General features: G+C 38.1%; 2 protein-coding genes across 3 annotated transcripts; one reads left to right on the top strand and one right to left on the bottom strand.

Moving 5' to 3' along the window:
* Positions 1-437: 437 nt before the first annotated feature.
* LOC132190512 (Peroxisomal membrane 22 kDa (Mpv17/PMP22) family protein) lies at positions 438-9,508 on the top strand. Its single transcript, XM_059605524.2, has 3 exons — positions 438-767; positions 7,137-7,228; positions 8,710-9,508. Exons 1-3 carry the CDS (start codon positions 618-620, stop codon positions 9,116-9,118), a joined length of 651 nt encoding a protein of 216 aa, XP_059461507.1. The 5' UTR covers positions 438-617; the 3' UTR covers positions 9,119-9,508.
* A 586-nt stretch (positions 9,509-10,094) lies between these two features.
* Positions 10,095-16,155, bottom strand: LOC132189975 (proline-rich receptor-like protein kinase PERK15). Of its 2 annotated transcripts, XM_059604839.2 has the most exons (8): positions 15,221-16,155; positions 14,478-14,879; positions 14,293-14,379; positions 13,569-13,639; positions 13,131-13,216; positions 11,732-11,879; positions 11,223-11,384; positions 10,095-10,862 (listed from the first exon to the last, which is right to left on the bottom strand). In XM_059604839.2, exons 1-8 carry the CDS (start codon positions 16,065-16,067, stop codon positions 10,605-10,607), a joined length of 2,061 nt encoding a protein of 686 aa, XP_059460822.1. In that variant the 5' UTR covers positions 16,068-16,155; the 3' UTR covers positions 10,095-10,604. The 2 variants fall into 2 exon arrangements, with proteins under 2 accessions (XP_059460822.1, XP_059460823.1); XM_059604840.2 differs by lacking the exon at positions 11,223-11,384.
* Positions 16,156-16,367: the final 212 nt, after the last annotated feature.

Here is a 16,367-nt window from a genome sequence, read left to right as displayed (position 1 = left end):
AAACTACCTATTGTATGTGGATTACTTGTCATTTTCCCAATATAAGATCGGAGTGATACACCTTATGTCGAAATTAGAAATTGAACTTTTCCCTATTTGTTACTCATTGAAGGCGCAATTATTTATTTATTTTTTTTAATAGTATCAATGACTCATTGATTGACATGGCAAGTTCATGACATGGTGCAAATAATGTGTATATAATGTGTCAAATGTGATATGTGACATACTGAAAATTGTTAAATTTGATTAGGACTAAATTGAAATTATCCAAAAACTTAGGACTAAATTTAATTCTACTATTAAAAAAGAAAAGAAAAGTGACATTCTACCAAACATTGTCAATGGTGACGGATTTCCTGGAAAATGAGCTTTCCATGAAAAGGGAATTCCGGAATTTAAATAAAGCTAATGGTTTCTTTTCTTCTTCCATTACTCCAAAAGAGCACTGTAATTAAAGGTTAGATAAGAGATACATCTGAATATTCAGGCCTAATGCAAAAACCGAATTGCAAAAGGGCATGACTTTCCACGCTCCATAAACCGTAATCCCCTTTTCTTTCGCTCTCTCTCCCTCTTTCTCTCTCTTTAGAATTTCTGTCTCTGTCAATTGGGAAATGTTGAAGTTGTGGAAATGGTACCAGAATTGCTTGGCTGTCCACCCAGTTAAGACACAGGTCATCAGCTCAGCTCTGATATGGGGTGTTGGAGATATAGCTGCCCAGACCGTCACCAACTATACTGCCAAGAAGCATCATCAAGTTCAGGTTAGGACCCATCAACAGAACCCTATTATTCTCTCATTTCTGTAAAATGATTGAAACGTTTCTTTGCTCATTTTCTCTGTTTCTTCAAATGGGTCCGTATTTGGGCAATTAGGTATATTTCATTTTCTTGCAATCTGTTTAATTTTTTCGTTCTGGGATTTCTTGTTCTTATTTGTGCAAAAATGTTTTTGACAGGGCTTGTTATTGTTTCTATCGTTCTTCATTTTATTCCCTTTAAGATGTAGTGTATTGTGAGGTTCTAATGCAGAAAGGAAGGAAATACATATTGAGAAAAGATTCCAATGAATCAATGATGGGAAATTATGCCTAAATTGCTAGATTGCAGAAGGCAATGAATGGACCTTTTTGCATGGACTAAATGCTCCCTGATTGCTGCAGAATAGTAACAGCGTAAAAAAATCCGCTGGTATCTATACCGGAGAAACTCTGATGCCTAATTCAGTTCCTTAGAAAAAAAAACTGTATGCTCAATGCACAAGATTTCAGTTTAGGGTTTATATCTGGGGTAAGGTGGAGTCAGACTTGGATTATGTCTTCTACTTTAACTTGACCTAAGAGTGCAGAGAGTTGTGACCCATGATGTATCTGGTGGGCCAATAGAGTGATATTATTCCCAACAGTTACTCCCAATGCTCTTATTCGAGGAACTTGGATAATGGGAATTCAATCAAAGTCCCGCGATGACCCGAGGCTTGATCTCATCTGAGGCTCATGTCTTCCTTGGAGCACATCTTGGAGTCGCTCAAATATATAGCTACAATTCAATGCGCCGGTTTGATTCTCGAGATGTATTTCTTCTTTAAATTCCCCCCAACTCTCTTCTTTGACTGCGGGATAAATCCAACCCTCCCTCCAAGACTTGATTGAAAAACCAAGTAATAACATTCTTTGTGAGACCTGAGGGTTAAATCCGACCCTCCTTCAAGACTTGGTTAAAAATAATCTTCTTTGACCTGAGGGTTAAAAGTGACCATCTCTTCAAGACTTGGTTGAAAAACCAAGTAATAATCTTCTTTGACCCAAGGGTTAAAACCGACCCTCTCTTCAAGACTTGGTTGAAAAACCAAGTATTAATCTTCTTTGACCCGATGGTTAAAACCGACCATCTCTTCAAGACCCGAGGGTTAAATCCGATCCTCTCTTCAAGACCTGGTTGAAAATCCAAGTATTAATCTTCTAAATGAGACCCGATGGTTAAATCCGCCCTCCCTTCAAGACTTGGTTGAAACACCAAGTAATAATCTTCTTTCACCCAAGGGTTATATCCGACACTCTCTTCAAGACATGGTTGAAAAACCAAGTATTAATCTTCTTTGACCCAAGAGTTAAAACCGACCCTCTCTTCAAGACCCAAGGGTTAAATCCGACCATCTCTTCAAGACTTGGTTGAAAAACCAAGTATTAATCTTCTTCGACCGAAGGCTAAAACCGACCCTCTCTTCAAGACCCGAAGGATAAATTCGACCCTCTCTTCGAGACTTGGTTGAAAAACCAAGTATTAATCTTCTAAATGAGACCCAAGGGTTAAATCCGACCATCGCTTTAAGACTTGGTTGAAACACCAAGTAATAATCTTCTTTCACCCGAGGGCTAAAACCGAACCATCTCTTCAAGACTTGGTTGAAAAAGCCAAGTTTTGAACCTATAAAATAATCTTAACAATGATCTATGTACCTTTCAATAGGCTAACCTTTGCTCCTCTTTTACCTCAGCGTGGCTCTGTGTCTCCTTGTTTTTGCTCTGGGTTTTCTCCCTATCTCCGAGGGTGGCTTCATGTCTTCTTGTTTTTAAGGGTTGCCTCCCATTCTTGTTTTAGAGGGTTGTTTCCCTATTCTTGTTTTAGAGGGCTGTCTTCCTATTCTTGTTTTAGAGGGTTTCCTCCTTATTCTTGTTTTAGAGGGTTGTCTCCTTATTCTTGTTTTAGATGGTTGTCTCCCTATTCTTGTTTTTATCCAAGGTTTTCTCTTTGTCTCCGGGGTTGGCTACAAGCCTTTTTTGTTTTTGCCCGAGTTCTTCTTCTCATCTTCGGGTATGACTTCAAGCCTTCTTGTTTTTGTACAGGATTTTCTTCCTACCTTTCTTCCTATAAAAGAGGAAACATCAATGGGTCCCCTATCTTTAGACCGAGGATACTTTGATGCTTAGGTCTGCTCTATTCTTTGATTAAGAATATTCATATTCCCAAAGTCTAGGGAATGCTCAGTCTTTATTAAAACAAACACGCGAGAAAATAGTAACATGGTTGATAATGTAAATGAATAGATAAAAGAAATACGCGGAGGTACTGCTGATAGTACTTCTTTAGGTGCTCCGCATTCCATTGCCTTGGCAATAATTTGCCATTCGCTGCCTGTAGGTGATAAGTGCGTTGCCTTTGTCCGTAATACTGAGTGTGGATTTGTATACATCATGTGCTTGTTGGGACCATGATTGTTGGGGTGCCTAACACATGGCTTCGGTCTTACTCCCGAGTGTTTCCGAAGTTTGATGATCTCAAGTTGCTAAGCTTTTGGATGCTCGGGCTTTGTCCCTTTGAATCTTGACCTTTTGAGTTGTCTCTTGGAACCTTGACTCTTGGAATTTTGTTCCTCGGAGTCTTTACTCTCGGGATTTGGTGATTGTCTTGTGTCCCCTCTTCCACGTTTTTTTTTTCCTTCCCTTTTCTTTCTTTCCTTTTCTCTCTCTCTCTCTCTCTCTTTTTTTTTTTTTTTCTTCCTTCCTTGTGGCCAGACCCCTCTTCCACGTTTTTTTTTTTTCCCTTCCCTTTTCTTTCTTTCCTTTTTCTCTTCTTTTCTTTTTCTCCTTCTCTCCTTTTTCTCTTCTTTTTCTTTTTTCTTTTTTTTTTATTTTTTTTTATTCTATTTTCTTTCTTTCCTTTTTCTCTTCTTTTCTTTTTCTCCTCCTCTCCTTTTTTCTCTTCTTTTCTTTTTTCTTTTCTCTTTTTTTTTTTTTTTTTCTTCCCTCCTACGGCGCGCAACCACTCTCCCTTTTCTTTCTTCTTACATTCAGCACCACATGCTTTATCTGCATGTCTCATCAATCTGATGAAAACTATCATTGATTTAGTGTTGGTTGTCACAAATTCGTTACAGTTGAGTCAACACCCATGAATGAACGTAGATATGAGACATCTCCTTTCGGCTGCTTGACATTATCGCTTGAACTTGTGCTCACCACCATGACCGATTTTTTTATTTTTTATGGGAAATGAATAATTGTTCCCACAGACGGCGCCAAATTGTTAGAACAGTTTCCGGTATGGTGTGAACTGCGCGTTTCGGGGCGCTTGTTGATCTCTGATCTGCATTTGTGATGCTCTTTGATTCTTGCAAAATAGTAAGAGCGTCAAAAGATCCGCCAGTATCTATACCGGAGAAACTCCGATGCCTAAGTTAGTTCCTTGGAGAAAAACTGTATGTTCAATGCACAAGATTTCAGTCTAGGGTTTATACCTGGGGTAAGGGCCCATTTATAGGCTAAGAGGTAAACCTAGATTAGGTCATCTACTTCAACTTGACCTAAGAGTGTAGAGAGTTGTGGCCCATGATGTATCTGGTGGGCCAATAGAGTGGGATTATTCCCAACAGATATCAAGTTTGTGGAAGAGTTTTTCTCGATAAGATTCTAGAATGAACACCATATTGTAATCAAATAATTTCAATTTCTTTGGCTTGTAGTATAGGTTTATCTTTAGCATATGTTATTCAATTTGACTTTAGGTTTCTGAAAAATCATGTTTGCTTCACTAGATCAAGGTAAAGTTTCTTGGAATGAGTCTTAATCCCAAAGCCACTGTAGTAAGATGGTGCAGGCATGCCATTGGAAGAGAAGTTTGCAAAAATAGTGGCAGATTCTTGCTCTAAACAAATATAATTAAAAGAGAACAGATCCAACATTGTAACTAAAATCTTTGAATCTTTTTTTGATAATTAGTCTTTGACTCTTGACATAGGTACTCTGAAGCATCTTCTCCAATATGTGGCACTTGCTTAGGAGCTGAATATTCCATGCGATAAAGTGATGACAATTTGTGAGTCTATGTGATGCCAGAGAGATAAGGTAACATGTCTACAAGTGCTTAATCAATGGTATAGATTTTACCTATAATTTCTTAGCGTAACACCTCAGTCCTACATTGGGAAGATAAATAGCTCACATAGAGTGAGTAAATTATAAAGGCACCGTGCTAAGTTCCACATTGTTTCCTTACTAGGTGAGATCGGGTTTTATAAGTGATTCTAAAGAACTCCAAATCAATTAGTCATTTTGGAGTGATATCGTAGACGTGGCTAGCGTTTTCCCTAGGTTATTATTCTAAGGCTTTGTAGATTATGAAAGATTGAATACGCTTAAAGTGTAAGGACAAAGTGGCTAAGCCATAAAAGAATTGATTGCTAGTATTATATAGTTTAAGGTTGACATTGGATGAATTAATTGGTGGAGGGGACGCTTTACAAGGGTCCAAGGTTTAAGAGCAATAAATCATTGGAAATTTTTTGACTTTGTGTTTAAAAGGGTGTAGCAGAAGAGTGTGCTTTAGAGTTGCAAAGGGGCAAGACAGGCAAGTTAGGGGGCTGTCAGTGGAAACCTGTATAGAGGAAGAGGAAGGAGAAGACGAAGAAGCGGAGAGAAAGAAAGAAATGAGGCACTGATGGCGTTCCAAAGCACAAACGTTCATTAAGGTTTAGTATTCCTTCATCATCATCCTCTTCCAGAAAAGCTTTTCTAGAAATAAAATTTAACATTCCTTTATAATCAACTTTAGAAGATGCCGTTTTTCTGTTAGATGGCAACTCTCAGCGGATAGGATGTTTCTTCTTCTTTTATATCTAATAGAAGAGAGTTTCTAGGATAGATTTTAATGTTCCTTTATAATTCACTTCACAAGGTGAGCTTTTTTCTTTAGATGGTAACCCTAGGCAAATAGGATGTTTTGTTGCAAAGAGACATCTGGTATTTAGGCAGCATTAGCCACTGCTATATTCAAGTACCCCTATTGTACCTCCAGCCTGTGCAGAAGGAATGTATGCTCGTGATCACAACTGGTCCATGGCGGCAAGTAACTTGCATGCTTACATGATGATCTTGCAGCATGCTAGACAGCGCGGTGTTGCCACTTGTGCTCTGCCTGCCAGTCCACTAACTCTTGCTTCCTAGCAAGTGGAGCCTCCCTTATGATCCATGATGTCTAGCTAGTGCATGATCAGCCCATACTTATTTGTGAGGGGGAGCTTGGCCCACACCTATGCCATCTTTAAGCTTTAAGCCCAGAGTAACATCATACCCACACAGCAAAGCAGCAACCCAGCTTTCATGTTCATGATCAGCTTTCATGTTCATGTTCATAAATTCAAGACTCTTGAGATCACCCGGATCTTCAGTGCCTGTGTAGCTGCTTACTTACTTGATTGATGAGAGTTTGTAGTCATCATTATGTAATTTTATGCTGTTGCCAGTGGGTTTGGCTCTCTCTTCGAACACAAACTTCTAGATTAATTTTTCTCTTTTGATTGAAGACTGGCTCAAATTATCTGAACCACTTTTTCTTCTATGTGGATAATGTTCTCCATGAAGTTGGCTGATGTGGGTCATGTCTAGGCTTCTTTGTGCTTATAATGGTTGGTGTTTCTGCCATTTTTTCATGTTTAGAATGGTTATAGTGTTTATTTCTGTAAATTGATGTTTGGAGAGGATAAGGTAATTGCTGCAGCCATGAAAAGTAATGGGAATTGATGAAAATTAGAATGGGCAACATCATCCTCATGATATATGTTCACAGGTTGAACATGTTTCAGCTTCTTTTGGACTGCATACAGGTTTATTAAAATCAGGAATTTGATTCTACCCATAGAATAGAAAGAGAAGAAAAAGAACAATAAATCAGTCACTTGTTGTTTGGCCAATATTTTTATCTATAAAAGAAACATATTCTCTGCTTTTACAAATAAGTCTGATACCCTTTTTGCATGGGCACAGCTTCTAATTAATCACTGTCATCACTGGCCTATCGGTCACCAAATTACAAAGGGCACCGATTTCATTTACCACAATGCAAGACAAGAATATGACCGAAGTATTATCCCTTATATTCTCTGTGGAACGACAGCCGTGGTTACTGTTAAACACCAGCGATTATGCAGAATATTGTGGAGTCAATTGGCACACCCTTTCTGCACTTCTCAATTGTAGTTTATATGTAAACACTGACATTTTTGCATTTCTTAGCAATTTTACTTTTTCATGTCATGTGATGTGACTGGTATCATTGGCCTAATTGCGTGTCACGAAAGTTTTAAGCCACTACTTATCTGTTTTGTTAGGATGACCAATCTATCTTTCATTCATCAGGATGAAGATAAGCAACTGAAAATCAATTGGAGACGAGTGGCTACGACCAGTTTGTTTGGGTTTGGATTTGTTGGGCCAGTTGGTCATTTCTGGTAAGTATTTTTTACTCTTTCAGGAATAGACCTCTACTGACAGATTGGGTTTGCTGTTGATCGAAATGAAATGGGCACTTATGTTAGTGCTTGTTGAAATACTCGTGACAAATATCTGAACCTTGGGGGAATCTAAAAGAAACTTGCTAAAAATCGAGAGTAAGTTCAACGAATTTTGCCATTTGTTGTGCTTCAGGGGATTATAGTGTAAGGCTATGAAGAGTGCACCCGTATGCACGCATGGAAGGTCTCCTTCAGCCACATGATCTTTTATACTTCTCTTGATATGTGCCTTGCCTGTTTCTAGAGGGAAATTTTAGTTACTCTTTAAGACCTGTCTTTAATTCGTTCAGTACTTATTTGATTTTTTTTTTTTTGGCTCTAAAAAAAAGCCAAAACACACTTTTGAAAAAAGCTTAAAAATGAATCTTTTTCTAAAAAGCTCTTTCTAGATATAAAAGCTTTATTTTCCAACACAATCCCAAACATGCACTTAGTCAAACCTATGTGTCGATTTTGTGTTCTCTCTTTTGGTGAAGTTCTTGATTCCTACCTCTTTTCACTTTGCCTTTTTGTATGTAAGCGAACCCAAAAGCATTTGAAGTTGGAAGTGTGACACTCCGGTCTCATATTAAGAAGATGAGTAGTCCACATAGAGTGAGCAGTTTATAAAGATATTTATGGGTGCCAAGTCTCACATTGTTTACTTATTATATGAAATTGGGTTTTATAAGTGATTCTAGGGAAACTCCAAATTGACTAGTCTTTTTAGGGTGATAGCACAAATGCGGCTAGCGTTTTTCCTAGGTCATTACAAGTGGTATCAGAGCCACCTAGTAATGTGATGTGAAATTGTCAGCACCTCATGACGTGGCCCTGACGAGAGGACATCAGGGGTTTAAGCTAGGGAGTGAATTTGTAATGCTCTGATCTCATATTGAGAATATGAGTAACTCATATAGAGTAGGTTGTTTATAAATACATTCATGGTTACTAAGTTCCACATTAATTGTTAAGTGAAACTGTGCATTATAAATGATTTTAGAAAAGCTTCAAATTGACTAGTCATTTTGGGTGATGGCGTAAATTCGGCCAATGCTTTTCTCTAGGTCGTTGCAAGAAGTTTGTTGGTGAGTTCAACATGTGGTTGACTGCACCAGAGCATTGCTTGGAATTGTCAATTAGAGGCAAACTCACCACAGGCATATGAGGCCATGTTCTAATTGCCTGATTTTAATTACTGCTTATTTCTCAATGGAATTTGGAGGTCCTGAAGATTAGACTCTGTTAAAGCTATAAACATCCCGTCCCAACAGCAAGAAAAGAGAAAATGGAAAAGGGAAACAGAACTTTTAGTACCATTAAGAGAGGGAAAGGGAGAGGAAGAGAGAGAGAGGTGTGTATGAGATTTCTTTCACATGTAAAAAGAAAAATAAATTGTATAATAGTTTATCAATCTATTTCTTGTTACTCTTTTGTAGGTACGAAGGCTTGGACCGCTTTATAAGGTTGCAACTTCTATTGCGACCCAATTCCTTTCGGTTTGTTGCTACTAAAGTTGCTATTGATGGGTTCATCTTTGGCCCGTTGGATTTACTTGCTTTTTTCACTTACATGGGTTTTTCAACTGGAAAGAGTGTCCCTCAAATCAAGGAAGATGTGAAGAGGGATTTTCTCCCGGCCTTGATTTTGGAAGGAGGCATATGGCCAATAGTTCAAGTTGCAAATTTCCGATATATACCTGTGAGATATCAGCTTCTTTACGTCAACTTCTTCTGCTTGCTGGATAGCTGTTTCCTTTCATGGATCGAGCAACAACAGGATGCTCCTTGGAAGAAGTGGTTGACATCTATTCTACCTTTGAAGGAACAAAAAGGGCAAGGTGGGTGATGGCTCTTCAACTTGTTTCATCTTCATCCCAGGCCTTGCTTTGATCATAGCGGAGATGCATGTCAGAAAAGTAAAAGAGTTCACTGAAAATATCCCCCAAATGCCAAGTTTTTCAAAAGTTGGGATGTGGGAATGATGAAAATTGTTCTCACGCTGACATGGTTTTCACTTGGATCAAATACAAGGAAATTAACATTGCTTGTTACTCATAACATTTTAATCAATAAATTGTTACTTCTCTTTGCTATTGGTTTTGAGGTTTTGCTTGGTGTTGTATCAAATGGGGTATATGATAGATTTTGCTGTCTCGTACTCCCTGTTGAAATAGTTCACAGATTTGAGCTTTGATTTTTTGTGATAAGTAATGAATGAAGAAAGTTTTTCTCTAGATATTTACGAAGGAATGTAATGAGAAATGAAAGATGGAGCAAGTACCATCAAACTGGCTTAATTGGGGAATCTTGGCCTTTAACAAGTATTAATAAAAAACTAAAAAAATCCATATTAATAAAAGTTTTTTTTTTAATAGAATGAGGAGAAAAGGGTTCCAGGGGTATTAATAAAAGTTTCTTATGAATACATGAACTTGGATTGAAATCAGCGGCGCTCATGAAGCTTTTGTGAAATGGGTAATCAATGGGGGGGACTAGGAAGGATACAAATCTGGAATGAGTAATTATTAGGATGGTTTTCCGGGTACCAAGCAAAATGGAATAAGATCTTCTCCGGTTCAAATGAATTGGAGAATATCCAGTTAATTACATTTAATGTGTATTTTTATCTTTTCCCTTTTTAATGGGATAAAAATACTCCTCTAATATATCTAATTGAGAGAAGATCCTAATTTCAAGCAAATCATGTTAAAAACCCTTGTTTGATGAGCCTGCATTAGATAAAGGTTGCCCATGGCAAAGTGACTGGAGTTTGGGGCCGTGATTGGTGATTTAGAGCAGTCCACCGGAGTGGCAGCATAAAAAGATAGAAGTACTGTAATATTATTGCAGAGTTATCTTGAAAATACTTTTCGTCATTTATGGCGCTGGGTGGTCACCGGAATAACTCAACTCGCCTCACCTACCATATTTTTCTTATAAATAGAACTTACATATTAAGTCATTCAATAAAGACGTAGTCTTATCGGGTTCGGGCTCTCCACTAAATCGCCCCAAAATCTATATATTCTCTTTCTTTCTTGCTTCCGCTGCTCTCTTATTTTCTTCATTCTATAATAAATTTCTAGTCACCATGTACTGGGAATTCAGTGGCTAAGCTGCTATGATGAGCATCATTGCCTGTCGCACTTGGATGATCAACATGAAGTACTAGCACATGTTGCAAATGTCCAACAAGCCTGAGCAAGAAAATTAGAGCTATTTGAATACTATTATTAACAAAAAGGAAGTAATCTCTCTCTCTCTCTCTCTGTGTCTCAAGGGGGAAAAAATTGAGCATCAGATACCAAAATTCCCATCAATATTCATCTCTGCTATCTTGATTTGAGGTTGTCCTGGAACTCACTGCTTGAGCCAGAAGGGTCAAGACCATACTCGCTGGTGCTTTCACTATACTTGCTGAAGCCATACTCCTGACTCTCCAATGCCATACTGAACTTCTTCATCTCTTCCATGCATTTCTGGGCATCAAAATTTGAACTTCCTGAATATCCGTACAAACTTCCAAGTCCCGGTGGCATTCCTTCATCAAAATCCATCAGAGAAACATGTCCTTCTAGAGCATGAACTATCTGCTTGGTTTCAAACAATTTTTTTTAATTTTTGTTTAGCATCACTGAACATATGTTATACAGAGTCTAAAATTCATGGGTAAAACAGCACAAGAGCATACATCAGCATGGCTGTTGAACATAAACTGATAATAATGATAAATTCTTTGGGAATAAGTTCCCTGTATATATATTTACACTTCAGGAAAGAACTAAGATAAAGCTATTCAAGTCATAAACAGTCAATTTTCTTCCCCTTGCCCAAGGGAAGGCATTTTAACTGGTAAAGCTTATACTATTTCTTTTGTCCACATTAGTGGGGTTTGAGGCTCCTCTACCACTTTCTCAAACAAAGAAAAAGTAAAAGAGAAAAAAGATTACTTGGCTCATTCGTGGTCGAAGCCATGCAGAATGGCGCACGCAAGCAGCAGCACAAGCAACCATTATAGCCATCTCACTGGTGTTGTAATTACTCAGTAATCTTGGATCAACAAGAGCATCAAAATTTCCATTTTCTAGTGCCTGAGAGAGCAAAGGCCTAGCCTATATTGCCAAGACAAAAAATGTTTTCGTTAATCATATGAAGGCTCATACTTCTCCATCTAAGAGTACATCAAGTTCAAAAGGAATGATACTGTGATTCTCTGTTTTCTAATTTTTTGGTGTAGTTTAGAATCAACATAGTTTTTTTGACCCTTTTGAATCAACAAGTTTGGGATCAACAAATATTTACCAGTCAATGTTTTCTTACAGAAAAATATGAAGATATTATCATTCACCAAGTACCTTAGTGCTCACATATTCCCAGGGAAAGATCTATGAATAGATAAATATCTTGGTTCTATCCCTACATATAGAGGGTATTATAGCAATGATGCAAGAGAACTCACCCAGCCAACCAGGCCCTCATTCCTTGAGGAGTCTATTTTACTGATAGGCGGACGTCCAGTTATGAGTTCTAAGAGCATGACCCCATATGAGTAAACATCTGATTTATCTGTTACTTTACCACTTGATGCATACTCTGGAGCTAGGTACCTGTATGCAGTGAGCATTTATGTTCAGGGAAAAATACTTATGAACTCAATGCTTGTCATGCTCAGGGTTGTCTTACATGACTTGGTCAATGATAAGTTAGGGTCTGTTTGGGTGTATGTTTGAGGGGTCTAAAAGTGTGTTTAACAAGTAAAAAATTTGTTTGAAGAAAAAAGTTTCCGTTTAGTAAAAAAAATTGAAAGCGCTTTTAAGGGTCCAAAAATGGCGAAAACATACTTTTGGCAAAAGTTTAAAAATGAAGCTTTTGCCAAAAAACGCTTTTTGACTTAAAAGCTCTATTTTTCAAACATAATCCTAAATATGCTCTTAATCCTAGACAGCATGAGGTGAAATGTTGAGGAAACTCAAAAAATAGAAAGATGAAATTCAACTTATGAATTCAGAAAGTAGACCTATGCTTGGTCTGCTTAGACCTAGTTAAGACATGAATGCCAGAGGATATTCAAACAGCACTAGCTAAAAAAACAAGCTAACATATGAAAGCCAAATGATCACATAAAAGAAGAAATAGTAATGGTATTTATACTACATTTTTATCTCACAATGTTGATTTGTCAGTCCCAACTAATCTTTGATTTTTTTTTTTTTTTTTTTTTTTTAACAAGAATTGATTGAAGGGTGGGTGAAGATCACCACATCAACATTATGGGATAAAAATGTAATTTTTAGCATTACTCAAAAAAGAATATATTAGGATTAACTTCACAAAGGCCCCCCTGAATTTCCATGCATTTTGAAAAGATCTTCCATAGTTCAAAAACTCTCAATTTCACCCCTCAAACTTATAATTTGATGCAATCTATCTCATCCGTTAGGATTTGGCGTTAAATCCTAATGGAGGCTATGAAAAATACCAAAATACTTTCAATTTTTCATTTTTTTTATTTTGTTTTTAATTTTTAATGTGAAATTAAGTGTAAATTTGGAATTTTATAAAAGTTTACGGGGTATAAAGGTCATTTCATCCATTTTAACGTATGTTTAACGCCAAACCCTAATGAAGGGGCTTTATTGCATCAAATTAAAAGTTTGAATGGTAAAATTAAGAGTTTTTAAACTTTTGGGGAGTCTTCTTAAAACACGTGGAAGTTCAAAGGGCTTTTGTAAAGTTTTCCCAAACTATTAAGATAATTCCAGCAAGGCTAGGTTCATCCCAGACAATAGAATAATTATATGAGTAGTCCACATGGCTCAGCCTCTAAAGCTATAAGATAAGAACATGATCTTACTTACCCAAAGGTTCCTACCACTCGAGTGGAGATATGAGTTACGCTAGCATTAGTATCTGAAAATATTTTTGCCAGTCCAAAGTCGGAAACCTGAAAATCATACTTGAGTTCATCATTGATGAAAGACCAGTAAATTGGCAAACATATAAAGCGATTCTCGCCTTTTCACTACATTTCATCTCATGTATGAATCATGAATTAATGTGCCCTAAATTGTGGACCTACCAATACAAAACAAATATAACAACCAAAATATTGCCTAATCCAAGCATCCAGTTATACAGATACCTTAAGAATGAGGGCTTGAGTTTAAGGAGCTCAAGACTATTAAGATGCAATTTTTTCACTTTCTTTACTTATTCATCACATGTATAGTTCAGTGAAAGAAGTATGAGTCTGTTGCTAAACTATAACAAATACTAAATAATAGCATGAGTCCTACCTTTGCCTCAAACCTGAAGTCAAGAAGAATATTAGATGCCTTGATATCACGATGAACGATTGCTGGATTACCTGTGTGCAGTCAAGAGTTATTTCAATTAGAACTGGACTCCAATGCCAAAAAATTCTCAAGCAAGGTGTTGCATGAGGTAAATGCTCATCCAATTGGACAAGGATTTCACTTTATAGTGAGAGACATAACAGCTGATTTCAAGAGGAAGTTGGCATTCGATTCGAGACAAATAGCATATCTGCCAATGTTATTAACAGTTTCCTGCACAAAAATTCCTCAGACTTGGACTCCAATCCCTATTAAGACACAATCTGATTAAACATGATCAAATAATAGCCAGCAGCAGAAACGTGAACACCAATGAAAAAAAACAAGAGAGAGATAGAAGCTGAACAGGATATCAGATAACCAAGGAGAAGATATAAGATTGCAGTTGCTGAGCTTTCATTTACAATTGTACTTTGTAACAGTAGATGTCTTATCTTTGGATTCAACGACAATTAGAATCGTGTAACAAACTCTTCTAAGTGTATATATTAATACAAAACAAAGGCTATTAAAATGTTGTGAAGCCAAAACTTCTTCCAAACATTGTGTTTGTTTAACCCCAACACCACATTCATAATCCATCGTTAAGGAAAAACATCAAGTGACTAAATTACCCAACTACATTGATTGATTGAGAGAGAGAGAGAATCTGCCAAGAACTCACAATCTTCATGAAGATATGCTATTCCTTTTGCAGACCCAACAGCAATTCTCATTCTAGCTGCCCATTCAAAAACAGGGCGCCCTTCTCCTGCAATGCATTGTATTAAAGTATTGACACCATATCCAAAAATAGAAGAAGATTATAATGCTTATTTGTGGGAAACAGCATACAGATAATAGACTTACCATGTAAGTGGAATTCCAAGGTATTGTTTGGCACAAACTCATAAACAAGCAACCTCTCTGCCCCAGTAACGCAATAGCCAAGCAATGAAACAAGATGTTTATGGTGCACCCGACTAATGGTCTCAATCTCAGCCTGAAACTCCCGTTCCCCCTGCCCGCTGTCTTTCTTTAACTGCTTAACTGCAATTTGTTGCCCACTGGGAAGGATTCCCTTGTTGACATACCCAAAACCGCCTTGCCCGAGAAGGTTGGTCTCCGAGAAGCCATTGGTGGCTACAACTAGCTGATCATATGTCATGGTTCCACTTGAGAGACTCAAGGCAGGTGGGATTGGATTTCCAGATCCTGAGCCCTCACTGCTGCTCATGCCAGGATTTGGTAACACCTTGAGCATCAGTGCCCCTAGCAAAACAACATTCTTTTGTGGATTAGATAATTCAGCAATCACCATGAGTGCATATATATATCTTACAATTAACCATGAAAATTGGTTAGAAAATCATAAGCATGTGCAAATAGCAAGACAAATTCCAAATTTGAGCTGCATATTAAGATCATGTAAATTAATAACAGTTTCAGTATCACTAAGCCAAAGAAACCAGTAAAGATACAATAATTCAACAATGGTTGGCAGATAATCCATGTTAAGTGAAGAAAAAAAAAAAAAAAAAAAAACCCCAACTTGGGGAAGTTATAGAAGAAAATTTTACCAAAGCATAAAACAAAAACGACTGATCTCTCACCTTTAGGCGCCAAGCCGTGCAATTTGTAGTGATCCTCCACAGGCCCATGATTCTTTTTTCTCCTATATTGGCAACAAACAAATAAAAGGGCAAGCGCAATTATAACAAGGAAAATCACACCAGTGAGAAATCCAACCGCAAGCCCTGCTGATATATGAAAATGTCCATTAATGGGCGGCTTTACCGGCAGACTCCGGTTTACTAGTGGCGGTGGCTCTGGGGGAGATGTCAGAAACTTTGGAGCTTGGAGAGAAGGAGGAGGAGGTGGCGGAGATGCCAATGCCGATGGTGGCGGTGAGCCACTTGGCCTTTTTGTAAAGGGCGGAGCTAAAGTTGGTTTTCGAGGAGGAGGAGGAGGAGGTGTTGGCAGTAAGGGAGGGGCTGATGTGGGTGGCAGAGAAAGAGTCGGCCCTAATGGAGTTGCCGGGGGTGGAGGAGATATGGGAGGAGAAGTGAGTATTAATGGTGGTGGTGGTGTTGGAGGTTGAGGAGGCAGTTGTGGTGGAGATATAGGAGGAGTGGCTGTGACTGAAGGTGGTGGTGACGGTGACGGTGACGGAGGAGGAGGAGGAGATATAACGGGCGGCGTTGGAGTTGCTGGAAGAGGCAGCGGAGGAGAGGTTAGAGGAGGCTCTGAATTCATAGGCGGCGATGCTACCACTTGAGGAGGAGGAGGAGGAGGCAAAGAAGCCGGCCGCAGGGGAGAAGTTGGCGCTATTTGTGGACTAACATATGGAGCTGGTGATGGTGGTGGTGATGACAGCCTGGTTGCAGGTGAAGGAGAATTAACATATGGAGCTGGTGCCTCTGCTGAAGAAGAAGAAGAAGACATTGACGAGTTGTTCATGTGATTGTGAGAGCATATCCTGGAAAGTATGTAATACTAATAAAGTGTGAAGTGGTTGTAATTTGTAAAGGTTATTATGCATGATCTTTTGGCCTCTTCAATTAATATTGTTACTTATTCACTTCATATTCCCAGGATATATCATCACGGGGGGCTGCAAGTGGAAGTGGAAGTTAAAGTGCTCTACAACCAGAAAGTTAATTAATAGACTCTTTGAGAAATTCATAGTGGATATCCAGGTCATGATCACTCTCCCACTGTCGCTATGACCAGACTTGTGCTCTTGTGACTTCTTTTTAT

This window comes from Corylus avellana, chromosome 9, assembly GCF_965113065.1.
Source record: "Corylus avellana chromosome 9, dhCorAvel1.hap1.2, whole genome shotgun sequence".
NCBI classification, from domain to species: domain Eukaryota; kingdom Viridiplantae; phylum Streptophyta; class Magnoliopsida; order Fagales; family Betulaceae; genus Corylus; species Corylus avellana.
The sequence above is the reverse complement of the archived record's forward strand: the minus strand, read 5'-3'. Positions and strand labels throughout refer to the sequence as shown.

Excerpts from the sequence above, each read along its gene's own strand:
- LOC132189975 (XM_059604839.2), bottom strand. The coding sequence starts at position 16,067 with ATGAACAACTCGTCAATGTCTTCTTCTTCTTCTTCAGCAGAGGCACCA. Across the intron at positions 13,217-13,568 it reads ACTTCAGGTTTGAGGCAAAG|GTTTCCGACTTTGGACTGGC; the intron begins GTAGGACTCATG and ends TATGATTTTCAG. Across the intron at positions 11,880-13,130 it reads CGAGTGGTAGGAACCTTTGG|GTACCTAGCTCCAGAGTATG; the intron begins GTAAGTAAGATC and ends CACTGCATACAG.
- LOC132190512 (XM_059605524.2), top strand. The coding sequence starts at position 618 with ATGTTGAAGTTGTGGAAATGGTACCAGAATTGCTTGGCTGTCCACCCA. Across the intron at positions 768-7,136 it reads AGAAGCATCATCAAGTTCAG|GATGAAGATAAGCAACTGAA; the intron begins GTTAGGACCCAT and ends TTCATTCATCAG. Across the intron at positions 7,229-8,709 it reads GGGCCAGTTGGTCATTTCTG|GTACGAAGGCTTGGACCGCT; the intron begins GTAAGTATTTTT and ends ACTCTTTTGTAG.